Source organism: Colossoma macropomum, unplaced genomic scaffold (genome assembly GCF_904425465.1).
Source record: "Colossoma macropomum unplaced genomic scaffold, Colossoma_macropomum, whole genome shotgun sequence".
NCBI classification, from domain to species: domain Eukaryota; kingdom Metazoa; phylum Chordata; class Actinopteri; order Characiformes; family Serrasalmidae; genus Colossoma; species Colossoma macropomum.
Genome location: NW_023494795.1, coordinates 1,070,001 through 1,097,500, shown reverse-complemented (window position 1 = coordinate 1,097,500; position 27,500 = coordinate 1,070,001). Strand labels below are relative to the sequence as shown.

The following is a 27,500-nucleotide window of genomic DNA, read 5'->3' as shown; positions in this document are numbered from 1 at the left end:
CATACATGCATTTTAACATACACAAAGACACAGACCATTCAGCTCATACCTCACCAACAGACAACACAGCAGATTTAACATTTGTATTTTGTGATTTAATGTTTCCAGGTATCTGATGACGGCCGTTATGTGTTGCTGTCTATCAGAGAAGGCTGTGATCCAGTGAACAGGTTGTGGTACTGCGACCTCAGCACGCTCCCAGACGGCATCACAGGTGCTCTACTCTACACTGCTGCATCTCGATCCCAGTACAAAAACAGAAGAAACCCTTACCTTTTTTTTTTTTACCTTTTTTAATTACAAACCCTAGTTCCTGGTAGCTCTCTGCTTAAGTGAGGAAGGTTTCAAGGCCTTTTCTGTTATTGCTTCTACTTCACTCGCTCATCAAAAACAGTTATAGATTGCAGTGTTTTACATGTTGTAGTTTTACAATTAAGGGTTTAAAGATTTCAAGTATCGAGAAATCTAAAAAAATCTGTGAGTGTATGGGAATATAAAACTAGACCACTGATACACTCTTCAGTCTCTTCAGAGTGTCTCTCATTTTTTAGGCTTCTGCGCATTTCAGAGTAAAGTGGCTTAAGAGAGGTAAGACTTGGGCCCAATCCCATTTCACCCCTCGCCCCTACCACTTAGCCCGTAGCCCTCTGTTTTGCGCGTTCACGTCTAGGGGTAGGGTGTCCCGATTCTTGTTGAGATAGAGGGGTAGGGTGAAGTGTTCGAGCTACATTGCCCTCCAAACGAAGGTTTATCAGAGACTCCAAACAGAGAGTTATGAGAAAAAAAGAAAAACCAGCAAGATGGAGAAGAAGAGACCAAAGAAACCCACAAATTTAGGTATTTTATCTGTTAAAAAATCACGATAACCATTGTTTTATCTTAGTTTAATGTCTTTTCAGTGTATTATGGTCATTTTCTTCATAGCAAGCATAAAAAATCGCTAATAGCATGCTAATGTATTGGTAGCTAGCTAGCTAGCTAACTTTCCCGTTCCACCTTAAATAGTCCAGCGGTTCTGATGCCTGAAACGCCAGAACGTAACTGCTGCACCATTTAAGGTGGAACGGGAAAATTGGAACAAGAAGCTGGTGAATATCTGACTTCAGCTTCATATCACTGAAGAATTAGGGGTGGGTGATAATAAATAATTGCCCCCCTCTTTGAAAGCATATGATGCCCTAAATGCAACTAAAGCCCAGCAGTGAGGAGCTGAACTTTACCCTCCTCTGCTGTCACTGCAGACTGGCAGGGTCGCCTACAGAGCAGCGCTAGTAGCTGTTAATGAAGTAATGCTCTTTTTATTTGAGGGTCTAAACTAGGGGTAAAATAAGAAATGGGATTGGGTCTAATTCCATGGACACGCTCATACTCGAAATGCTGCGCTTTTTTTTAAGAACTTATAATTCTAGGTATTTCGATTTTGAGGGGAGGGTGGCTCAGCAGGCATTAAGAGAGATACTGGATTTTTTTTATCTTGTCTAAAACAGTCAAGGCATGTTAACACACAATATCAAAAATCATATTTAATCTTGACCTCAAAAATCCTTTCAAACTAGACATTCTTTCTTCAAATACTCAATTCAGTAAATGACTACTAAGATGACTTTTAATATATTTCAATAATCAATAACCTTATAGGAATAGATTGACCAAATATGGTACCATGGCTAGCTGTAAATATAGGCATGCACTATGCATTATGGATAATTTTGCACAATGCTAATTAATGGCTACTCTCTTTCTTTCTCTTTTAGTAACATTAGCCTTTTTGTCTGAATGACTCCTTTAATGAAAACCCCCAGTTTATGGCTTATTTATTTATGGCTTTTTGTTGCCTCTGTGATGACAGGCTTGTTGCCGTGGGTGAAGCTGATCGACAACTTTGATGCAGAATATGAGTACGTAACGAACGAGGGCACAGTGTTCACCTTCAAAACCAACCTGGACGCACCACGCTACCGCCTCATAAATGTGGATTTTGCTGATCCGGCTCCCAGCCAGTGGAAGGAGCTCCTCCCTCAGCACGATAAAGATGTCATCGGTGAGATTACACAAACATAACGTTTGGGAGTTTGTTATACAGTAGACTGAATGTGCATTTTTCATAACTGCAAAGGCATTCTGGGCTAAAAGCTTCCACTTAAATGCTTAAAATGTGTTTTTAAGACATATAAATAGAGAAGATGTATCTCTTCTTCAGTCCTATTGGAAAAGCATCCCAGGTGGCTTCTCATGAAGCTGCTTGAAAGAACACCAAGAGCGTGTCAAGCTGAATCAAAGGGTGCTCCTTTAACCCTTGTGTGGTGTTGAAGTCTGTAGGACCCATTTTTTCAATGTTTACTAAAAGACAAAATCATGTGATTTATTATGATTTCACCCTCAGATTCTTGGCCCTTGGCTCATTTTCTGTGAAGAACATATAAAATAACCCATTTTCAGTGTCTTCACTCTGTTCACCCCTCACACATTTATATTACACATGTGGTGTTGGGCTGAACCCGTGGGGAGTAAAAGTGTGGAGGTGCTGTGTCCTTCACTCTGTTCTCCTCCTACATGTCCTGCTGTTTGTGTGGTGTGTGTGTGTGTGTGTGTGTGTGTGTGTGTGCACGCGAGGGTGGACAACATGGACAGGCTGCTGACTGGCTACAGCTGCTAAAGGAGAACCCTACGCTGGCCACTTGTGATATTTTAAACATCTGGTATTTTTACATAAATTGTTATGGCTGTATTAATTAAAAAAAAACTCCACCAGACCACTGAGTAACAAACACATCAACACCACACAAGGGTTAAAGAATACAGTATAGAAGATAGCCCTAGAACAGATCCGAGCTAAAACAAATATCGATAACTATGTTGACAATTAAAAAAAATAAAATAAATAAATAACAAATGTTTCCATTGTCTGTATTGAAATCGCAATTTGAAAGAGTGCAATTTTCAAATTGCAAAAGCTGCAATTGTTATTATGGTCTCCATTATCAACAATGTTGTCTTACGTTTTAAGTAGTAGGGAACTTTAACCGAATAAAAAAGAGCTTGTAAAACTGCCTGTAGATGAGTTCAACCAATCAGGAACAACCAAGCTCCCATGTGCTGTGACATCACAACCATAACTGACTGGCAGTCTGGTACACTACATTCATCGTTCTAGTCACAAGTCAGAAAAATGGTTGTTCTTCTTGGCCTAATAAATGGCCTGGACTGTAATTTACAGAAAATAATTGAGATTAAAACTGCAATTGCAATATTGGTCAGAAAAACTGCAATTAGATGTTTTGCCCTAGCAGCAATTCCCTTTAGTGTCATTCCTATTACAAAACACAGTTATCAAAAAACTTCAAAAGGACTAGTTAGATTACACGACATAATACCAAGACACAATATTTGCAAACATTGAAAATAATTTGAACAAGTTATTCTCAATCTATATCTGTCTGTTTCTCTCTCAGTTTTTGCCACCTGCACATACTCCACCCATCTCTTCGTGTGTTACCTTCACGATGTGAAGAATGTGTTGAAGATGTATCAGCTGGCATCAGGAGAGGAGCTGAAGACGTTCCCCTTAGAGGTGGGCTCCATCGTGGGCTTCACCGGCCGCAAGAAGGACTCTGAGATTTTCTACTACTTCACCTCTTTCCTCTCGCCAGGTGGGTGTGGACTTACAGCGAAGGCTGTGCGCTTTGTTTTATATCTTTTTTTGATTTACATGTACATCTATAACGTTGACTGCTTATGTTCTTCTCTGCAGCCATCATCTACCATTGTGACTTGACCAAAGCTCCTCTGCAGCCACACGTCTTCAGGGAGGTCACAGTGAAGGGCTTCAACCCTGCAGAGTACCAGACCACACAGGTACCTCTTTTGTCCATGCCCACTAGGGGCGCCGTGATGCGCATGTTAATATCAGTTTTTTTCGAGGAGGTTGGGAAAGTGTGCTCAGTGAAAAGGAAGATGTGTCTTCCAAGGATGTGAGTGAAATATCTGTTATTGTCATCATATCCTCATCAGTATAATGCTGATTTTGCAATTAAGACCTAAACATCGAGCTGGATCTTCTTTTTGATGCTGTGCTTTGGACGTTAATTCACAAAGACGTATGACGTGGTCTAAAATATTCCCAACCTGACGCCTCTGACTTTTAAATGATTATTTCAGGCTTTACGGGGCAACTCACAGCAGCACATGCACACCATATTTTAGCCTGTTTTCCTCTTGTACCAGTTATACTATTTGTTTAAATTTTACCAAAATCTTAAAAGAATCCACTATATTAATATACACGATAACCACAAACCTCAGCTGCACAGCTCTCAGAACTGGAAAAAAACATTAGCTTACCTTGAATGGCTTGAAACACAAGTTCAGATTGCCAGTGAGCTTGTAATGCTTGGTTTATTTAGTACTGAGATGTAGCCGGTATTTATTTAGTTTTTTTAGTTTTATGTAAATGAAAATGACACATTTACGTTAGCAATTCCTTTCTAACTCTGTGTCAAAAATTTTCGTGATGCAAAAACGACAATATATTTTGTGTAATGAAATTTGTATATCAATACACCCTTAACGTACAAGGTACAAGGTTGGTGGGTCTAATAAACTGGCAACTCAGTCACATTTATGACCTCTTCATAAATCTTACTGTTTGTGTTCCTGTTTGTGTTTTTGTTGTCTAGGTATTTTATCATAGTAAAGATGGCACTCAGATCCCGATGTTCATCGTGCATAAGAAAGGCATCCAGCTGGACGGCTCCCACCCTGCCTTCCTCTACGGCTACGGAGGATTCAACATCTCCATAACACCCAGCTATAGGTATTTGACCACACACACGCTTGCACTCACGTAACATACCTATTCAAGCCCTATAAGGTCTATGATTTGAATCCACTGCAAATCTACGAAGTCTGTAGTTTTACAAATGCTAAGTAATAATTACCTTCTGTGAATTACTGAACTGGAGCTCCCTCTGTAATAGTAGTCCTGTTTAATTCAAAGTGGCTGTAATGTAATAGTAAAACCTCAGATATTGCTAGAAACGAAAGCCCATGTTAAGTTAAACACAGCCCATTTCATTTCAATCTTTGGAGTACAGTACATTACAATAAATACTCAGTGCTCATTTAAGTACTGCATAAAGAGATGTCTTCAGTCTGTGTTTGGTGACCGCGAACTGTTCAGACAGCCAGTGGGAGTTCGTTCCACCACCTGAGTGCCAGGGCAGAGAAAAGTCTTGATGCTTGTCTTCCACGCCTCTTGAAGGATGGTGGGTCAAGCTGAGCTGTGTTTGAAGCTGGAAGGGCTCAAAGACGAGTTTTACTCGTTACTCATCCAAAACGAAAACCTACGGATGTCTCTTATTTTTGAATAATAAAATATGTTCCACTGGAGTTCCACTGCAAAACCAGTGTGGTCACCTAACAGGAAACCAACAGTTCTACATAATTTTTAGCCAAAATTAGTCAGAATGCACATCCCTATTGAGCAAATGGTGGTTAGTGTGGACTATTGTGGTGTGAGAATGTATGTGAGAGAGGTACTTCAGCTGTATTTGTTTTGGCTGCAGTGTTTCCAGGCTCATTTTTGTACGGCATCTGGGAGGAGTTTTAGCTGTGGCCAACATCCGAGGGGGAGGAGAGTACGGAGAAACATGGCACAAAGGTAGCACGCACACAAAAGAGACAAGTGATTGAATCTTGCATTAAAAAAAAGTGTTAAGAGTATGATTTCAGTGGCCTCCGGATATATTTTACTGCTCCAGTTACATTAGATGTCTTGGTTACTTAGATCCAGATGAACAAACTAGTAAAAGTGAATGGCAGCAGTGGTTGGTTACCTTTAAATGCTTGGTGTGTAGATTTTTTTTCCTGTGCTTGGTTCAATTCATTGAAATATTTTGCTGCCCGCCAGTTGATGACCCTTGGCCTGTTAACACAAAGTACAATTTTTTGGACGAAAAAACAAATGTAATTTTTAAAATTCCTAGTATAACCTTCCTATATACCCAAGTCTGATGTGTTATTTTAAACACTCTACGAATGCGGGGGCAAATCTCAGGAGTCACAAGAAGCGGGTTTTTGAGTGGAAGCGACAATTAATATCATTTTTATTTCATTTGCCTCTGATCTGCCATGCATTTTCTTTAACTTGCACATTTTCTAGTTAGCGTTTTGCTCATCATATAAGCTTTTTTGTTCCCTGTCCTCTCAAAATCACAATATCATTAGTGCCTTCATAACTGAGTTTTCTTATTGTTGTGTTTCTGCCATTCTGCTTCTGGTTTTGTGTGCTGTTTCATCTCTGCCTTTTCTTTTTCTCTTTGTCATTATCTTCCTCTCTCTCGCTCTCTCTTTAGGTGGTATGCTGGGGAGCAAGCAGAATTGTTTCACTGATTTCCAGTGTGCAGCGGAATATCTGATAAAGGAGGGCTACACCTCGCAAAAGAAACTCACCATCAATGGGGGCTCCAACGGAGGGCTGCTCGTGGGTACGGCATCTGATATCTGATGCTTTTCATGCACATACATGCTGGTGCATTAACGTTTATAAGATGTGGAGACGGAGTCTACCTGGATTAGCATAATTGCTCAATGTGAAATGAGTTTGATCATTCCTGTAGGGTTATAAATGTAGTAAAATGAATAACATTAATAAGAATGCAGACCTTTTTAACGTTGTATCCCATCGTCACCTAAACATTCTGCTCCTCCAGAGTAAAATAAATGTATCAAATGCATATATTTCATCGTGCATCCCTTGCAATATGTCCCATAATAACCTCTCTCTCTCTGTCATGCAGCGGCGTGTGTGAATCAGAGGCCTGATCTGTTCGGCTGTGCTGTAGCTCAGGTCGGAGTGATGGACATGCTGAAGTTCCATAAGTTCACAATCGGCCACGCCTGGACCACCGACTTCGGCTGCTCGGAGATTAAAGAACAGTTCGATTGGCTTATCAAGTGAGTCATGTGCTTCATAATCCTGCTCCTGGTTGCCAGGATTTGAAGGGGTACTTAAAAATGCAACTGTGGTACAGATTACCTGTAATCAAATGGATTACTATGTTAAAGTAATCTGATTACTTTTGATTATTTGTTTTTTTTAAGGTCATATGATTAAATAAAGACGATAGAAAACAAGTTTCAGCAACACTCTCAACCAGAGTTTAACTTCTTTTTAACTTAGAGCTGCACTATGTAAGATTTTTTATTAATATAAAAAAAAAACACTGTTGCTAGTCGCCCTGTAAAGCCTGAAATCATTATTTACCAGTCAGAGCTGTTGAGTCGAGAGCTTTTCACACCACATCGTATGTCTTCACTTATTAACGTCACACGCAGGCTCAAAAATGAAGGTCTGGCTCAGTGTTTAGGTCATAAATGCAGAATCAGTGTTATACTGATGAAGATATGATGACAGTAGTGAATCATTCTTGGACAACACGTCCTTCACTAAGATTTGACCGAGTTCTCTTTGAATTCCCTTTTAATTCGGACACAAATTAGCAGATTTATCCGCTCGGGGAAGGGGTCTGAATCACAACCCATGTTACAAAATATTCTTCTGCATGTTGCATGCAGTTACACTTTTCCACCATAGAGGTCTCCAAATCCCCAAGTCTTATATAGTATAGGTTCATGTACTTTTTACCCTGTTACTTTTTAGACATTAACGTTTTGGTGGCTAATTCTTTTCTGGGTTTTATTTCAGTCTCTTGTTTTAACAGCGTCTTTACTACTTTCCTGCGGTTGTTATTTCAGAGCAATAGAAATACTTTAGGCTGCATCATCATTGTCTGTTTCAGGTACTCTCCCCTTCATAATATCCACATCCCTGAGGGCGAGGGTGTGCAGTACCCGGCTGTGCTGTTGTTGACCGGCGACCATGACGACCGTGTGGTTCCTCTGCACTCGCTGAAGTACATCGCCACCCTGCAGCATTTGATTGGTCGCTGGCCCGGCCAGTCAAACCCTCTGTTCATTTACGTCGACACTAAGTCAGGGCACGGGGCCGGGAAGCCCACCACTAAGGTCATCCAGGAGGTGGCCGACACGTACGCCTTCATCGCCCGCTGCCTGGACCTCAGCTGGATCAACTAATAAACGTACATAAGGGGGCGCACAGAACCAGGGACAACTACACAGCTCTGCATCTTTCTGGATCTGTTTTAATCCGTTAATCCATGTCTGGTTTAAGAAAGTATTAATACCCGTTTCTCTTTGTCTCTGCACTTCTGACTTTCTCTTTAAAGGATTGCTTCATCGTGTTTTAACCTATCCTCCATTTACTGCATCTTTATGATACATTTGATTATCACAGATGGTAATTTCAACATACGTCTGTATTTGGAAAAGAAAAGAACACAACATGCTCATAATAGGAGCCAATTGGCAGTGGCAATTCTGTCAATAAACGTTTTAAAGTATGTGACTATAAAGCATTGAGTGTGTTTACATGCACTTAATAATCCGACAACTGCAGAAATCAGATTTTGTCAGTAATTCGATCAACATGTTTACATGCACTTGAGTAATCAGATAATGGGGAAACTCCAGGTCTACATGAGTCAGGCAGTAATCAGTTTACTGCTTTACAACCAGCCAATAAACTCACAGAAGAAAACGTGATGTAAACATAATGTAAAGCTTCATGCTGCAGCTTTTTTTTAAAAACATTTTACCACTTTACCAGAAACTATGAACATACATCATCTAGAAGATGAAGAAAATGTATATCGTTCATTTCGTGTTTGGTTTCAGCATCACTCCAAAAGTGTTTTGCTGCATCTCGCGGCAACACTGCGTGCTTATTTCCGGTACGGCCGTCTGTTTTTGCACATGCACAGACTGAGAAATCCGAAAGAAATCAGAGTAAGAGTTTACATGCACTGAGAAATCTGATTACTGAGCTAAAATCCAGCCTCTTTATTGGATTTCTTAGAGTATGGTGTTTACACGACCATTTCACTAATCGCATAACTGCAGAAATCCGATTATGACACATGTAAACACTCATGTTAAAATGAGACGAGCTGAGAGAGTGTCTTAAAGGGGAATTCCACCCGTTTTTCAAAATTCCTGAATAATTCAATCTTGAAAATGTGCAAGTCATTCAGAGTGGTTTGATGGGAAACGCTACATTCTAAAGAGACTTAGAGTCAGAATTTTTTACAGTGGTGGTGAGTGGAACCAGACGTCCCCTTCTGTAAGCATCTGTATAGTGGAATGTTTCACATCAGACATCTCCAAATGACTTTCATCTCAGCTAAATTTTAACTTTTCCTAAAGTTTTCTGGTATCCATGGAGACCAGGCAGGAAACTCCACCCGCACTGGCGAATTACCACAAAATCACAAATCCACAAATACCACAAATTCACAAATCTTTAAAAATATCTTAGACTGAAGAATTCATGAAATTGTTGTGCGAAAGTCCATATTTCCCACAAACGTCTGTCGACGGAAATCAGCAGCTGCCCACTGGCTTCTATTATAAATGTGCTGCTTTTTGTTTGTAAGTACAGACGGATATATTTGAACAGTTGTCTGTGATGTCGATGGTCAGATACAGATGCAGCTGATGGAGATCAGGTTTATAAACACTGTAGTTTTCCTTTCAACTCTAAACCTTTTCTCTTCAGCCGGCTTGTTCTTTCTCCACCCAGTCCAGACATCTTTCCTCCACTCCACACTCTCGACCCCTCTATTTTACCACTCTGTCCATCACCTCTCCTTCTGTCTCGCTCTCTTCTTTTTCCTTTTCCTCTTTTCTCTCTATCTCTTACCCTCTTTTCCTCTCATTTCTCTCTCTCTGGTTTCTTTCCCTTTTTTCTTTCCATCTGTCTCACTCTTGTTTTCTCTTGATCTCTTCCTTCTCTCTCCCTTTTTTTCATCTCACTCTTTTTTGCATGTATCCTGTTCTTTCACTTTTTCTTTCACTGAATCTCTTTTCTTTGTCCATCTTTTTTTACTCTACATCTCCCCAACTCTTTTTATCTTTTCTCTTTTCCTTCTCTCCATTTCTCTCTTCCTGATCTCTTTCTCTCTCTCCCCATTCTCTTTTTTCTCTGTCTCTCACCCTCTTTACCTCTCATCTGTTTCTCTTTGTTTCTGCTTTCACTCACTCGCGCTCTCTCTCTCCCTATTCTCTCTCCTTTTCTCCACTCTCTCTCTCTTTCTATTTCTTTCTTCATCTCATCTCTTTTCTTTCCCATTCTTTTTTTCTCTCACCCTCTCTACCTCTCATCTGTTTCTCTGTTCGCTCTTCACCTTCATTCTCTTCGTTTCTCCTCTCTCTCTCTCGCTCGCTCTCTCCCTTTTTTTTTCTTTTTCCCCTCCACCTCTCTCACCTTCTTTTCTCCTCTCTCTCTCTCCTTCACACTGCTCACTCCTGTAGTTCCAGCTGCATTATTTCAGAGCATTTCCCTGAACGGTCGACCCTATTAATGTTTGTCCTTTGTATTCGTTCACATTTCAACAGCGTTTCTCTGCTTCTTCCTGGACGTGTACCTGAAGACTCACAGCCATAACGGCCCCTGGACACTTTGCACAGACACAGATGTGTTTATTTATTACTAGAACTGTAGAAACCAATAATCTTCACTTACAGGTTAACAGCGCTGAATGGAACTGTTTAACTGTGTGTGTGTGTGTGTGTGTGTGTGTGTGAGCTGTGTTCAAGTGTATTTTGGAGCTGGAGCTGTGAGTGTAATTACGTGTCAGATCTTCACTAATCGAAGCCTGTTTCTACCTCCAAATTTATGCAGATTGTTTTTACCCTTTAAAGAGGGAAAAACAGCAACATTACACAAAATAAACTGATCGAATCAACTCAGTGTGATTTAATAGATACTGTTAACTTATTACAAGACATTTCCACATACATTTCCAGATAAATGTTGTTTTTGTTGTTTCCTGTATTTGCATATATCCACTCCATTTGTGTTGAGTGAATTTGAAGTGTATGTGTGCACAGGAAGAAACACAAAACAACAAAAACAAATAGGATTGAATATTTGTTTCCCCTCATTGTGTGTGTGTATATACAGCGTGATTCAAAAAGATTCATCCAATTTCAAAATGATTTATTTCCCTTGTAAATCATTACAGATCAATGCAGTAAACTGTAAATGGTTTAAATGAGCATAAAGTTTATTATGTAATTGTACAAGTGCTCAATATGAACCTCCTCCAGTTGTACAGACAACATCAACGCCATAGTCAAACTCATCCCATACTGGATTGAGCGTGTCGGGTGTCGCTGCGCTCACGGCTCTTTCAGTGCGATTTCAGAGATCATCCAGTGTTGTGGAACCAACGACGAACACTCTGAGCTGTTGGAGCTTCACTGCTGACGAAAAAAACACTGCACAGTTATGACGGATTCAGTCTTATTGAAGTGGAGAACGTAGATCGCTTTCTGCTCAGGGGTCTCATCTCCTCTCAGACTAAAGGGAGCCGTCTTCCACTGAGAGTCAAAAACACTATGACCCCCTCTTTCAATTGGTGTGTGATTGGTTCCTGGGTGCCGCACGGTTGCAAAAATATGGCGCTTTGAAATCGATGAATCTTTTGGAATCACCCTGTATATTGTCGCTGTCTGAACAAAACCGTGTATCACCCTTTTTTGTCACTGTATACATTTTTATTACAGAATTCAGAAAGTCCAGCTGTGTTGGCATAAAATTTCATGCTCCAAAATTACTTTGGAAAACGTCTTGTGTCTAACTTCCATTCTATTTTTTCTCTATATACATCTATATCTATATATGTATAGGGAAAAAAAACATGGGGATATATATATATATATATATATATATATCTTCTGAGTTATGTGAATGTTGATTGTAAAATAGTGATAATTCTGAAAAAAAAATATATTTTTTTTCTGGGGGCTATTTTGTCTCACAACACCCTTCATGCATCCCTCCACCATGAATAGATTAAAATAAATAGATTAAATTACGTTTTAGGCCAAAACTTTATCACAAAACTACCATAAAACAGTGTCTCAGACAACTTTCTGTGAGGGAGCTTTTAGAGGTGGACGTTCCTATCACCACCACTGAACAGTTCTGACTGAATAAGTTTCTCTACACTCTTGGTTCTTCAAGTGTTCTTTAGTAAAGATGATGGTTCTGTATAGATCCATGAACACTCAAAGAACCCTTTGCATGATTAAAGGGTTGTTTGCATCATGAAAGGGTTCTTCCGATTGATTTAGAACGTGCTGTAGATGGTTCTATATAGAACCTTTTTGAAAAGGGTTCTACATAGCACCCAGAAGGGTTCTTCTGTTGTTACAAGCTTGACATCATAACAATAGAAGAACCCTTTTCAAAAAGGTTCTAGGTAGAACCATCTCAGCACATTCTTATGAACCCGTTCATTACGTGAACAACCCTTTAATCGTGTTCTTTGAGTGTTCATGGTTCTACACAGAAACATTTTCATAACTAGAGAACCCTTGAAGATTAATCTTTTTTAAGAGTGTAGAACGGAGCATTTCACCCCAAACCACCTGAATAGCTGTGTTGACATGTTAACTATTTAATAATACCCAAATTTTGAAACATCGGTGGAGTTCCCCTTTAATTTCTGAACACTGGACAGAAAACACAGCCCTGCAGTTCTCCGTTTCGCCACAAGGCGGTGCAGAGGAGCACGTTTCGGCGCAAACAGCCTGCCAACGGGCTATTTTCATATTTTTCCCCCAGATGGCCGAATGCCTAACATAAACAATGCCGAGGGCTTTTTGTGGTGCTCGTGGTGGACAAAACAACTTTCTTTTGATCTCTGAAATTTCACATCTACGCAAACAGGGTCCAGAGCGACCCACTGAGAGCCATCAGCACAGCTCACCAGCACAGGAACACGCTGTACAGTACAGCCTGTACTTTTCCTTTTCGAAGAACTGTGACATAGAAACGGCCTGTAAAACCAACAGGCCTCACTCATCTTATTATCATTATTATTATTATTATTAATATTATTATTATTACTATTATTATTAGCATCATATATAGTTTCCTGTAGATAGAGAGTTTTAGTAAAAAGCAGTTGGACGAATCAAATAGTCCTAGCCTAAGATTTTAGACCATAAAGGGGAATTCCACCGCTTTTTCAAAATTTCTACTTAATTAATTTTTCCTATTTATTGATGGTGTGTAATATACTGCAGTCTTTAAATATGATTTTGATGAGCATGTGATGTTGAAGCAATAAAAGAGGCCATAAAAAAGGCCATAAAACCTTCCTCATTTAAGCAGAAAGCACACAAGAATGAGAGTTTAGTGATTAAAGGGGAATTCCACCTGAATTAAACTTCTGCATAATTCAGTTTTCTTTGGGGACTGTTTTGCCTTAAATACGTGCATTAAAAATATTAAAAAACGTATCTTTTAGACCAAAATCTTCTCGAAACTATCGTAAAGGCATCAGGCAGCGTATTCAACACCATTTCAAGCGTGAGGGAGCTTTCAGAGGCATTCAACTCTGCAGACGTCTGGTTCCTATCAACACCACTGTGAACAGATCTGACTCTAGAACTGAGCATTTCACTCCAAACCACTCCGAATGACTTTGTTTACAGTTAAGTTATGCAGAATTTTTACAAATGCGGTGGGATTCCCCTTCAAGTGCGTGCAAGCCAGACATGTGGACTCAGGAAAAAGCTTGTACCGTTAACTTTTCACATTTTGAGGATGTAATGTAGAAGCTAGGCTGACCATTAGACTCTCCTCTAAACAGTCAGTTCTAGCTGTAACCTAGAACGTGTATTTAGTTTCAAACAGCTGGAACGGCTTTCAAAAGCACCTCCAGGCTTTACCTATCATTAAATCTTGAACAAGCCCGTGCTGAAGAAGTCACATGGTGTCCAGCCCCATTCAAAACAAAAACACGATGAAAAAAAGGAAAAGAAATAGGAAAAGAGGAAAGAAATGCACGCTGTCCGTCACCACCCACGGTGTCATCGCGCTGGCTGGCCGCTAGAGGGCGCGGCTCCCAGCAGCGCGCACTGATGGAGAGCTGAACTCTCCTCGCTGTAAGGTGGTAAACAGAAACGACGTGCGATGGCAATAAGAGTCGCTTATTTTCGGGGAAATGGGGCAAATGTGGCCCAAACAGGTCCGTTCTGTGTCGGCAGATCAGCTGTTGAGCGGATTTTATGGCTGAAGAAGTCTCTCCACAGCAGAGCACCAGGCTCACAAAATGGCTGCCAAATGGGCCCCCAGTTCCTCAGTGATTACTCACTGGACTCAGCAGAGTGGCCATCATGTCTCTCAGCCACCCAGCTTCAGTGTAGGATCCAGACTTGAAGAGGGAATTACACCAACTTCCCGAAAACATCTGAATAATGAGTTCAGTTTGGTGTGAAATGGTTTATTGTAGAGAAACCTACAGACTCGGATTTCTTTACAGTGGTGGTGATGGGAACCAGGGGTGGGCAAGTTCCTCCACAATGAACCATTCACATCAGACCACCCTGGATGACTTTGTTTACACCATAACCATTAAATTAGGCAGAAATTTTTAAAAATGGTGGAATTCCCCTTTACTGAGACAATAATTATGATGTTCTAGGGCAGTAACACATATAAATATTATGTTCAGTATAGCTTGATGTAGCCTAATTCATTGAGGACTGGTCTTATGACAAATTGGGAATAAAATAAGCACAAAAAATCCCCAAAAGTTGTCTCTCTCATTTATTACAGAAGGTGAGATGCACGCAGGGTTCTGTGAGGCAAAATAGTCCCCAAAACTTATTTTTCCACTCAGCACTATTTTACCATCATCAACATTACAAAAACTCAGAAGACACATGTAGGATCACTGGAGAGTAAATAAGGTAGCTGTAGATATTGTGACCCCAGGTTCTTAATACCACCGCTGTAGAGAAGTTGCCAGAACAGAGCTTTAAACCTCAAATCAAACTTTGAATGATTGTGTACATCTCAGTTATTAAATTGTGCAGAATTTTGAAAAAATGGTGGAACTCCCCTTTCAGTATTATGTGATAAATGGGAAATTAACACCCTATTAGGACTTTGCATTAGTTTTTTTTTGTGATTTGACAGATTTGGCCCAGTTCTGAGTAAAGGCTGTCTAACAATGAGGCTGTATGAGTTCACTGAGTGAACTGCTTTAAAACAAAATGCAAACAAAGCTCAGGTTGCCAAAAAAGTGGAACACCGTTCCGTATTTGTATTTGTTTCTGATTCAGCTTTATATTTTTATGTGTTACTGCCCTCAACATCAGAAATAAGGTTGTCATAAGGTTGTTGTAATAAGGGGAATTCCACTGATTGTTGGAAATATCTGCATAATTTAATGATCGAGATGTAAACAAAGTTTGGTGTAAATGGTTAATTGTGAAGAAACTTACAGTGGTGGTGATAGAAACCAGGGGTGGACAAGGTTCTCCGTAATGAGCCACCTCACATCAAACAAACCCTGGTTGACTTTGTTTACACCTTAACCATTAACTTATGCAGAAATTAAAAAAAAATTGGTGGAATTCCCCTTTAATGAGACAATGATAACGATGTCTAGGGCAGTAATACATATAAATATAAAGCTCAAATTTCTTTACAGTGGTGCTGATAGGAACCAGGGGTCGCCATGACCACAACACAAATATAGACATTTTATTTACTATCCAGAACCACCAGTGAACCTACACGAGTTTTTATATGTAACAGTGATGATGAGAAAATGGTAAAATATTTCTTTGGGGACTATTTTGCCTCACAGCACCCTGCATGTGCCCCTCCACCATGAGTGGAATTTTAAAAATATGTTTTGAACCAAAACCTTTTGAAAACGACCATAAATCGGTGTCTCAGGCATCAGACTGTGAATTCATACCATTTCATGAAATAAATGTGAGCTTTTAGAGGTGGACGTCTGGTTCCTATCACCACCACTGTGAACGATTCTGACTCGGTATGTTTCTCTAAAACTGAGCATTTCACACCAAACCACTCTGAATAACTTTGTTTATCATCTTAACCACGTAATTAAGAATAAATTTTGAAAATTAGGTGTAGTTCCCCTTTAACTGTTATATATACATATATATGTATCCATTGTGACTGAATGTTTTATGGTATTGCCTTTAGCTTTGCAGCATGACAAAGGCAGCTGAGGCCTAGCTCACTTTAGCTTAGTCAAAGCTTCAGTTAGCCTTGTTAGCTAAGTTGTTATTGACATTGGGGTTGTTATTTGTGCCGTGAACAGCACAGAATCTGTTCAGTTGTATTTGCATAGCTGTAATTTAACAATGGACACTGTCAGACAGCAGGTGAGCAGAAATCTGGATCCAGGTCTCCTAATGAGGGAGCTGAAGCCCACAACAGCAGAGATGACCTCCACAGAGAAAAGCTTGAGGAGGAAAGACTGAGGAGAAAGACTGAGAGGAAGAAAGCAGCCCAGCTTCGCTTTGTGCGTGGGCTGCATGAAGGAGGCAGAGCACATACAACCCACACATCTACAACAGGCTCACCCTGAGATGCACTGCATGAACTGCTAGCCTATCTGCACATCCAGTTCTCCTGAGCAATGTTTAAAGGGGTAATTCCACCAATTTTTCAAAATTTCTGCTTAATTCAATGGTTGAGAGGTAAACAAAGTCATTCAGAGTGGTTTGGTGTGAAATGGTTCACTGTAGAGAAACTTACAGACTCAGATTTCTTCACAGTGGTGGTGAGAGGAACCAGGGGTGTTCAAGTTTCCCCGCCGGGATGACTTTGTTTACATCTTCCCCATTGAATTATGCAGACATTTTGTAAATTTGGTGGAACTCCCCTTCATTGAGACCATGTCTAGGGCAGTAATACATTGAGGACTTGTCTTATGACACGTGGGGAATAAAACAAATGCAAAGAGGTCCCAAAAAGGTGTCTTTCTCATTAATTGCACAACGGGAGCTCCACCAATTTTGCAAAATTGCACATGATGCATTAATTGAGATGTAAACAATCATTCAGAGTGGTTTGGTGTGAAATGGTTGATTGTAGAGGCTCAGATTTCTTTACAGTGGTGGTGATAGAAACCAGGGGTCACCATGACTACAACACAGGTATAGACATTTCATTTACGTCTTCTCAGCTTTTATATATAAAGTTGATGATGGCAAAATAAGGTGGACGTCTGGTTCCTATCACCACCACTGTGAACAATTCTGACTCGGTAAGTTTCTCCAGAACAGAGCATTTCACACCAAACCACTCTGAATGACTCTGTTCACATCTTACTGGTTTATTAATGCACAAATTTTAAAAAAATTGGTGGATTTCCCCTTTAAGCTTCCCCTGCTCTTCTCACTCACTGGTCTTCTGTTTCACTGCTGCTATTAAATATTAATGGTTGGAAATTTCCTTGAATCCACACTGATAAAAACTAAATGTCGCCTCTGACCCGGCTCGCCTCGAAAGCCTTCGGTAGAACCTGACATGCGTTTGTTTGAGGAGTGAAACCCAGACTTTAAAGCTGAGCTCAGGTTTAACCTGCAGGAGTCTTCATCTCCAGGTTACTTTCTGTTTCTTTTTATTCTGTTTTTCTCGCTCTGAGGATACGAGGCAATGGCTGTGCACTGTCGCCCAGGTGAGTCTGATATATTGATATTGTAAAACAAATATCTCCATGAAGCTGGACAACTAATAGCACCAAGACATGCTCACCAAAAGCTTTGTCTGTAATGAGGCCACATCTTTGAATTTGTCCATTTAAAATGGACCTAAAAGAGTGTCCAGCTTTCATCTGAAGGTGTTCTGTGTCTGTGCTCCTCCCTGTCTGCCAGAGTGCTGCTGCCTCTCTGAACATGCATTAAAAATAAACGTCAGCGGCAATCTCAGGGGCCCAAGCACCACTTTATGTGCAGACCACACTGTGCATTTAAGGTTAGAATTTTTACTCTGTGCTTCAATTAGAGCTTGTGTCCCGGTCTGAGGAGACTTGCCTGCTCATATTGAGATTGGGTATCAAATATCAGCATTGTGTAGCACTTGAACAGCGCATTAGAGAAAATTTAGGATTAAAAAAAGTTTGGGATGGTATTCAAAAGGAGTGCTTGATAAAAAAAACTCCTTAAACTGTAATAAACACTAAAGTAGAATTGAATCTTAATTTTGCACAAATGATTATTTTATCAGATCTAATGATCCGTGATCTAATGATGGCTGCCATCGCAGATAAACAGAAATTTAAGCAGTGGTATTGTTACAAACAGCTTTTTTTCAACACGTTGGTTCAGTTTCAGCCTGAACTTTGTTGTGCTCAGGTCAGAAGCTGACAATGTGGTTCGAGCCAGGTTGTGTTTGGAGAAAATTTGATCAGGCTTGGGTCAATTTCGGATTTAAAACTTGACGAGTCTGATTCGAGGTCTAAGCCGGAACACCTACATATGAAAATTATGGCGTGGAGTCTTAGAAATAAAGTGCCGAAAAAGTTATTTTTGGAGCGATGCTACATAGACGAACCACTTTTGGTTCCCTAAAGAACCTTTAAAGGTGAATTTCACTCATTTTTGTAAATTTCTGCGGAATACCATTATTGAGATGTGAAGTCATTCACAGTGGTTTGATCTGAAATGGTTCATTGGTGAGAAAATGACTGACTCAGACTTCAGAGCTTTTATGTCGATGGTGCTAAAATAGTGGATGAAAAAGTTTCTTTGGGTGCTATTTTATCCTAGAACACCTTACATTCGGCACAAATGGATTTAAAGGTAGATGTAGGTCTCCAGCATCAGGCAACATACTTGTAACCATTTGTTGTAATAACTTTATGTACTTTTGGAAGAATCAAATGATTCCCAGACGATTCACACGTCTGGTTCCTATCACCACCACTGTGAACAATTCTGACTCAGTAAGTTTCTCTAGAACAGAGCGTTTCACACCAAACCACCCTGAACGACTCTGTTTACATCTTAACCATTTAATTATGCAATGATTTTGAAAAGTGAGTGGAGTTTCCCTTTAAACAGATGAACTACTTTTTTAAAGGAGATGTGTGAAGGTGAAGTTATCAAAAACTATTTTCAAGTTTTAAAAACTCCACATAATGTAAAGGTTCTATAGTGTTTTTGTTGTACATCTAAAACAAAAACCATTTAGAAACTTTTATTTTTAAGAGGGTGGGCCTGCAGGGCTGGCTACACGCCTTGTTCTTTTTTCATGCATGACGTCACATCCCCAGCCTCAAAATGAAGGTGGGAGATGCAAGTTTGCTGTTTTCAAAATAAGTGTTTCATGTTTGTTTCTGCAGAATTATTTATGTATATTAAAACGAATTAAATTGTGTTCACATTTAAAACGAATTCAGCAGAAACTTTGCCCTCAGACTGCTCACTTTATTGGATGCATGCATTTTAAGGCGTATTTATAATTGAGATAAAAAGCTGGAGAGCACACTATCATTAAAGAATAATAATAAAATAATTTTAAAAAATTCATTTCAGCAGAAATGGTGCTGCTGCTTTAAGTAGAATTTAAAAATTAATTGGAATAAATGAATCAAACTGAAACGGATCAAGTGTCACGATAATCACCTGAAGTTTAAATAAACAGTTTAATAAACAAAGTGAATTAATTAATACATAAATACATTACAGGCATGTTTGTATTTGAATTTATTTGAATTGTATTTATTATCAATTTGAAGAATTTAAAGCAAAATAAAAGTCTTTGTGGAGCATTTAGAATTCTGTTGTGAGAAGAAAAGTGATAGATCTGTGAAAAACAAGACACTGCCAGTGTTCACTAGTTCACATGGATAATAATAATAATAATAATAATAATAATAATAAGTAAAATAATATTAATTGTCCTTACTATTTCGTTGATTTGACCACATCCAGATCGAATTCCGCTCAGAAGGCGCTGCAGATTTCTGATGTTGTCAAACTGCATAAATAAATCAGATTTTTTGCCGAAAGATTAAAAAATGTCACTGTAACTAGGCAACCAGACCGGGTAAAAATAGCAACACGAGGAAGCTGTTCGAGCACGCGGACGTTTTGAGAGCTTTGCACACCGTTCTAGTTGTTGGTGGTCGGTAATGTGAGGAGGTGAATGAGCGCGGATCGCGCGCCTGAAGGAAATCTAACGAATTTACTCACCGGAGAGGAGAAGCAGAGAGAGGCGGACAGGATGACCCCTCTGAACCTGCCCGGGAGCAAAGCAGGGCAGCACTGCGCTCCCTCAGGTCGCGAGGGCGAGGCTGGTCTGGGGGGTTGGGGGGTCTATCAGGCAGGATGGGGCTCAAACCACTCAGTAAGTCGGATCAGTCATGCGCATTTGGACAACAGGGTCTTTACAGGACAACTCCATTCATTCTGACCGTTAAAGTTCAGCTCCACGACAGAAATATCAGCGTCGTAGATCTGAATTTGGGTGAAGGCGCGTGGGCTCTGTTTCACTTTAATGATCTCTCTCTCTCTCTCTCTCTCTACATATATATGCATATATATATATATATATATATATATATATATATATATATACAAACATAAACAAGAGGCTAACAATTACGTCATAATCATCTGGAACGAGTCCCTTCAACATTCTAGAGTTCTAGAACCCGTTTAAAGGAGAGCTTTTAGGAATTTCAGAATCTCGTTGAGCGTTCTAGGAAAAGAAAAACAGCAGAACCACTTTAGCGTTTTTACAAACAGGTAAGAAGTCTAGAACCACTCTAAGAACTGTAGAACCACTTTAGAATTTATACAAACAGGAAAACATTATAGAACATTTTTGAGAACTGTATAAACAAGTTTTTTTAAAAGAATTCTAGAACCTCTTTAAGAACTGTAGGACCACTTAGGTACTTTTACAAAGAAGTGAACATTCTAGAACCATTTTAAAAACTGTAGAACCACTTTAGGACTTTTATCAAAAGACAAATATGGAAATAAAAAAAAAACTACAGTACAGGTGGGAGTTCTAGAACTGCAGAACTACTTTTTTCTTTCTTTCTTTTTTTAAACAGTAGAAATCCCAGAACCACTTTAAAAACTGTAGGACCACCTTATGACTTTTTTGTTACCAAAATATAAATATTGAAATAAAATTTTAAAAATCTATAATACAGGTTGGAACTCTAGAACTGTAGAACCACCCAAGTTTTTCTTTCTTTCTTTTGTTTGCAAATAGGTGGGAATTCTAGAAACAATTTAAGAAGTATAGAATCACAGAACCACTTTGCAAAGAGATCAGCATTCTAGAACCATTTCAAGAACTGAAGATCCACTTTAGGACTTTTACCAAAAGGTAAATATAGAAATGAAAATATTAAAAATTCTACAATAAAGGTGGGAGTTCTAGAAGTTTTTTTTTCTTCCTTTCTTTGATTTTACAAACACGTGGGAAGTCTAGAACCACTTTAAGATCTATAGAGCCACTTTCACAGAAAGGTAAACATTCTAGAACTATTTTAAGAACTTTTACAAAAAGGTATATATAGCAATAAAAACATAAATACATTTCATAATTTATTATTTTTCTACTGTAAAAAGTGGGCAGAAACTGATCTGCAGTGTTTTTGAGGTTTGAGCTGATGTAAAATATGATTTTGACTATTTAAACTATTTATTTAGCTTTTGTTTTGTTTTATTTATTTGACCTGAATAAGTGAAAATGCTCTTTAGCTCATAAAGACACTGTTGAGTCTGAACTGGCAGTGTGGAACCACAGTGAGGGCTCTAGAACATCTCAGAATTATACTGAACGGTTAACAATCGCAGAGCCGCTTTAGAACTTTCACAAAAATGAGAGCGAATGTTTCTAGAACCACTTCAGGGCTTTTAGAACTGCACTTCCTCTCCTGTGTTTGTGGCCGTGCTGCTCAAACCTCACGCGCTCTAACCGTATAAACTACCTTCTGAAGTGTGACGTAATAAGCTCGGCTGGTGAAGCGATGTGTGTGTTTGGTGATCAGCTCGTGAATCTCAGTTCTAATCATTAATCGATAAATAAGCAGTGAAGCACGTCTCGGAGTTCAGGAGCTGCCGGGTGTTTCCTGCGGGGGGTGGAGGACTCGGAGGGGGAGGGGAGAGAGAGGGGGGGTGGGGGTGGGGGTGGGGGAGGGACAGGAGGGCTGGTGTTCGCTGACATTGTTGAAAGGAATGAAAAAAATGCGGCTTATTTGCATATTTTTGTTTTGCGATTCCTGGAACTGAGCCAACCAATAATATCGACTCGCTTCATCGGCAGGAAGTTTAATATCGTCACAGAGAGGCGGAGACAGTTTATACCGCGTTTCAATGGAGAGAAAAATCAGGGAAAAAGTTTTTAAACAGTCGGAAAAGTCTCATTTCTAACGGGGAGCGCAGAGCGAGCGCGCGACTCCTCTGTTCCTCACGGAAAATATTCGGAAAGTATAATAAAGCCTGAAAGAAGTTCTCCATAATAAAGCCTGATAGAAGAGGTTCTCCATAATAAAGCCTGATAGAGGTTCTCCATAATAAAGCCTGATAGAAGAGGTTCTCCATAATAAAGCCTGAAAGAGGTTCTCCATAGTAAAGCCTGATAGAAAATGTTCTCCACAATAAAGCCTGACAGATGTTCTACATAATAAAGCCTGAGAAAAAGTGGTTCTCAAGAATAAAGCCTGATAGAAGAGGTTCTCCATAATAAAGCCTGATAGAAGAGGTTCTCGAGAATAAAACCTGATAGAAGAGGTTCTCCATAAAAAGACCTGATACAGGTTCTCTAAAGCCTGAAAGAAGAGGTTCTCGAGAATAAAGCCTGATAGAAGAGGTTCTCCATAATAAAGCCTGATAGAAGGGGTTCTTGAGAATAGAGCCTGATAGAAGAGGTTCTCCATAATAAAGCCTGATAGAAGAGGTTCTCCATAATAAAGCCTGATAGAAGAGGTTCTCGAGAATAGGGCCTGATAGAGGAGGTTCTCCATAATAAACCCTGATAGAAGAGGTTCTCCATAATAAAGCCTGATAGAAGAGGTTCTCCAAAATAAAGCCTGATAAAGGAGGTTCTCCATAATAAAGACTGATAGAAGAGGTTCTCGAGAATAAAGCCTGATAGAAGAGGTTCTCCATATACAGCCTGATAGAAGAGGTTCTTGAGAATTAAGCCTGATAGAAGAGGTTCTCCATAATAAAGCCTGATAGAAGAGGTTCTCCATTATAAAGCCTGATAGAAGAGGTTCTCGAGAATAAAGCCTGATAGAGGAGGTTCTTGAGAATAAAGCCTGATAGAACAGGTTCTCTATAATAAAACCTGATAGAAGAGGTTCTCCATAATAAAGCCTGATAGAAGAGGTTCTCCATAATAAAGCCTGATAGAAGAGGTTCTCGAGAATAAAGCCTGATAGAGGAGGTTCTTGAGAATAAAGCCTGACAGAACAGGTTCTCTATAATAAAACCTGATAGAAAAGGTTCTCCATAATAAAACCTGATAGAAGAGGTTCTCCATAATAAAGCCTGATAGAAGAGGTTCTTGAGAATAAAGCCTGATAGCAGTTGTCAATAATAAAGCCTGATAGAGATTCTTCATAATGAGGCATGATAAGTTCTCCATTATAAAGCCTGAGGTTCTCCATAATAAAGCCTGATAGAGGTTTTCAATAATAAAGCCTGATACATGTTCTCCATAAAAAGGCCTGATACAGGTTCTCTAAAGCCTGACAGAAGAGGTTCTCGAGAATAAAGCCTGTGGCAGTTGTCAATAATAAAGCCTGAAGAAGGTTCTCTATTAAAAATCTGTAATAAGTTCTCCATAAAAAGTCAACTATAGAGGTTCTCCATAATAAACCCTGAAGAAGGTTCTCTATTAAAAATCTGTAATAAGTTCTCCATAAAAAAGTCAACTATAGAGGTCAAGTCAACATAATAAACCCTGATGGCAGTTGTCAGTAATAAAGCCTGAAAGAGGTTTTCTGAAATAAATCCTGATAGAGATTCTGCATTAAAATCTGTTACAGGTTCTCCACTAAAAATCTGTTGAAAGTTCTCCATAAAAAGTCAAATAGAGGTTCTCCATAGGAGAGCCTGATAGAGGTTCTCCATAATAAAACCTAAAAGAGGTTCTACATTTAAAAAAGCCTGATAGAGGTTCTACATAATAAAGCCTGGTAGAGATAGAGGCTCCATTAAAATTCTGTTACAGGTTCTCCATAAAAAGTCAAATAGAAGTTCTCTATTAAAAGCCTGACAGAGGTTCTCCATAATTAAGCCTGATAGAGGTTCTCCATAATTAAGCCTGATAGACATTCTCCATTAAAAGCCTGCTAGCAATTGTCAACAATAAAGCCTGGTAGAGGTTCTCCTTTAAAATACTGATAGAAGTTCTCCTTTAAAAGCTTGACAGAAGAGGTTCTTCATAATAAAGCCAGATAGAGGTTCTCCTTTAAAATACTGATAGAAGTTCTCCTTTAAAATACTGATAGAAGTTCTCCTTTAAAAGCTTGATAGAGGTTTTTCATAATAAAGCCTGTAGCAGTTGTTAATAATAAAGCCTGAAGAAGGTTCTCCATTAAACATCTGTAATAGGTTCTCCACAAAAAGTCAGAGGTTCTCCATAATAAAGCCAGATAGAGGTTCTCCTTTAAAATACTGATAGAAGTTCTCCGTTAAAAGCTTGATAGAGGTTCTTCATAATAAAGCCTGTTGCAGTTGTCAATAATAAAGCTTGAAAGAGGTTCTCCATAGTAAAGTATGATAGAGGTTCTCCTTAATAAAGCCTGAAAGAGGTTCTCCATAATAAAGCCTGAAAGAGGTTCTCCATAGTAAAGTCTGATAGGGGTTTTCCTTAAAAAAGTCTGATAGAAGATCTCCATAATAAAACCAGACAGAGGTTCTCCTTTAAAACACTGATAGAGGTTCTCCTTTAAAAGCCCGATAGAGGTTCTCCATAATAAAGCCTGAAAGAGGTTCTCCATAGTAATGTCTGATAGGGGTTTTCCTTAATAAAGCCTGATAGAAGATCTCCATAATAAAGCCAGACAGAGGTTCTCCTTTAAAATACTGATAGAGGTTCTCTTTTAAAAGCCTGATAAAGGTTCTCCATGATAAAGCCTGTAGAGGTTCTCCATAATAAAGCCTGATAGAGGTTCTCCATAATAAAGCCTGATAGAGGTTCTCCATAGTAAAGTCTGATAGGGGTTCTCCTTAATAAAGCCTGATAAAGGTTCTCCATAATAATGTCTGTAGAGGTTCTCCATAATAAAGCCTGATAGAGGTTCTCCTTAATAAAGCCTGATAGGGGTTTTCCTTAATAAAGCCTGATAGAAGATCTCCGTAATAAAGCCAGATAGAGGTTCTCCTTTAAAATACGGACAGAGGTTCTCCTTTAGAAGCCTGTTAGAGGTTCTTCATAATAAAGCCTGATTGAGCTTCTTCATTATAAAGCTTGACAGAGGTTCTCCATAGTAAAGCCTGATAAAGGTTCTCCATAATAAATCCTGGTAGAGGTTCTCCATTAAAAATCTGTTAGAGGTTCTCTATAAAAAGTCAAATCGAAATTTTCCATAATAAAACTTGAAGTTCTCTAAAATAAAGCCTGATAGAGGTTCTCCACAATAAAGCCTGATAAATTTTCTCCATAGTAAATCCTGATAGAGGTTCTCCACAATAAATCCTGGTAGAGGTTCTCCACTAAAAGCCTAATAGAGTTCAGCCTTTATGCATATTCATTACTACACTTCCTCAGCGCTCTCTTTATCTCTCTACTTATCCAGATTTTTAAAAAAATTATACACTTTTCTGAAATCTTTTTTAATGTTTATACACGTCTCTACACTTTTTAATGTCCTCTAAATGTTTTATTTTTCTCTAAACGTTTCTTCGCTTTTTTTACATATTTTGTCACATTTTTGAATATTTCTTCTCTAAACGTTTTTACACTTTTCTAAATATTTCACATTTCTCTAAATGTTTATACACTTCTCTAAATGTTTTTTACACTGCTCTAAATGTTTTTACACTTCTTTAAATGTTTTTTTTACACTGCTCTAAATGTTTTTACATTTCTCTAAATGTTTTTTTACACTGCTCTAAATGTTTTTACATTTCTCTAAATGTTTTTTACACTGCTCTAAATGTTTTTAATTTCTCTAAATGTTTTTTACACTGCTCTAAATGTTTTTTACACTGCTCTAAATGTTTTTTTACACTTCTCTAAATGTTTGTACACTTCTCTAAATGATTTTTTACAATTCTCTGAATGTTTTTTTACACTTCTCTAAATGTTTTACATTTCTCCAAATGCTTCTAAATTTCTGTAAATGTTTTTACACCCTCTAAATGTTGTACATTTCTCTAAATGTTTCTAAATTTCTGTAAATGTTTGTACAACTTCTGTAAATGTTTTAGATTCCTCTAAATGTTTCTACCCTTCTCTGGATGTTTTACACTTCTCTAAATGTTTTTAAACTTCTCTTAATATTTTACACTTCTTTAAATGTTTTACATTTCTCCAAATGTTTACATTTTTAGAGATGTTTCTACATTGCTGATCTTGCTTACAACAGTGTAGTAAAGCATCCCATCATCATTCTATCATATGCTTATTATCATATACTTATTATTATTCTACACTTTTTTGTATCTCTCTCTCTTTCTCTCTCTCTCCCTCACACACACTATTTTGAAATGTTTCTGAAATTCATGTTTCTACATTTCTTCAAATGTTTTTACACATCTCTGCACCTTTTACATTTTTCTAAAGTTCCCTAAATGTTTCTACATTTGCCTAAATGTTTCTAAAGTCCTCTAGATGTTTCTACACCTCCCTAAATGTTGCTGCATTTCTCTAGATGTTCTTCAACCTTTGTGAATGTTACAGTTCTCTGAATGCTTCTGCATTGCCCTAAATGTTTCTGCATTTCCATAGACGTTGCTTAACCTTACTAAATATTTTCTTCTAAACGTTTCTATGAATCTCGAAATATTTCTAGATGTCCCTTCGTTTATCTACACTTGTCTAAATGTTTTTTACACTTCTCTACACCTTCAAATGTTTCTGCTCTTTTCTAAAAATCTCTAAATGTTTAATTGTAAACTGTAACACGATGAGTTTATGTAGAACAGCTGGGAAGCTGCTTTACTGAGTCAATTAACAAATTCATTTCGAGCTCAGTCCACAAATGTCTTCTAAAAACGCTTTGAGTAAAATAGCAGATTGTGCCTAAATAAGTGAACTTGCTTACAACTTTGTGGTAAAGTTTACGATCATCATTCTATCATATTCTTATTATCATTTAGTGTATATATTTCTCCACATTTCTAATGTTTCCTCACTAAATGTTTCTATACTTTTTGTATCTCTCTCTCTCTCTCTCTCTCTCTCTCTCTCTCTCTCTCTCTCTCTCTCTCTTTCTCTCTCTCTCTCTCTCAGGTTGGAAGGAGTTTGGTTCTCAGTGTTGTTGTGCTGAGTGGTGGGTGGGTGTATGTATGTGAATGGTGGGTGGGATTGGTTTTAGGGGCCGTGTGTGTGTGTGTGTGAGTGTGTGTGTGTGTGTGTGTGTGTGTGTGTGTGTGTGTAT

At 38.7% G+C, this 27,500-nt stretch overlaps 1 protein-coding gene across 1 annotated transcript in view; it reads left to right on the top strand.

Annotated features, from left to right (window-relative positions):
- LOC118815180 (prolyl endopeptidase) overlaps positions 1-8,525 on the top strand; it is a 16,367-nt gene extending 7,842 nt beyond the window's left edge. Inside the window, exons 7-15 of the mRNA XM_036581128.1 lie at positions 109-214; positions 1,850-2,041; positions 3,453-3,650; positions 3,752-3,855; positions 4,677-4,813; positions 5,565-5,659; positions 6,354-6,485; positions 6,798-6,954; positions 7,800-8,525. Coding sequence (XP_036437021.1) covers positions 109-214; positions 1,850-2,041; positions 3,453-3,650; positions 3,752-3,855; positions 4,677-4,813; positions 5,565-5,659; positions 6,354-6,485; positions 6,798-6,954; positions 7,800-8,094 — 1,416 coding nt within the window. The 3' untranslated portion in view covers positions 8,095-8,525. The remainder of the gene's footprint in view (positions 1-108; positions 215-1,849; positions 2,042-3,452; positions 3,651-3,751; positions 3,856-4,676; positions 4,814-5,564; positions 5,660-6,353; positions 6,486-6,797; positions 6,955-7,799) is intronic.
- The last annotated feature ends 18,975 nt before the right edge of the window (positions 8,526-27,500 follow it).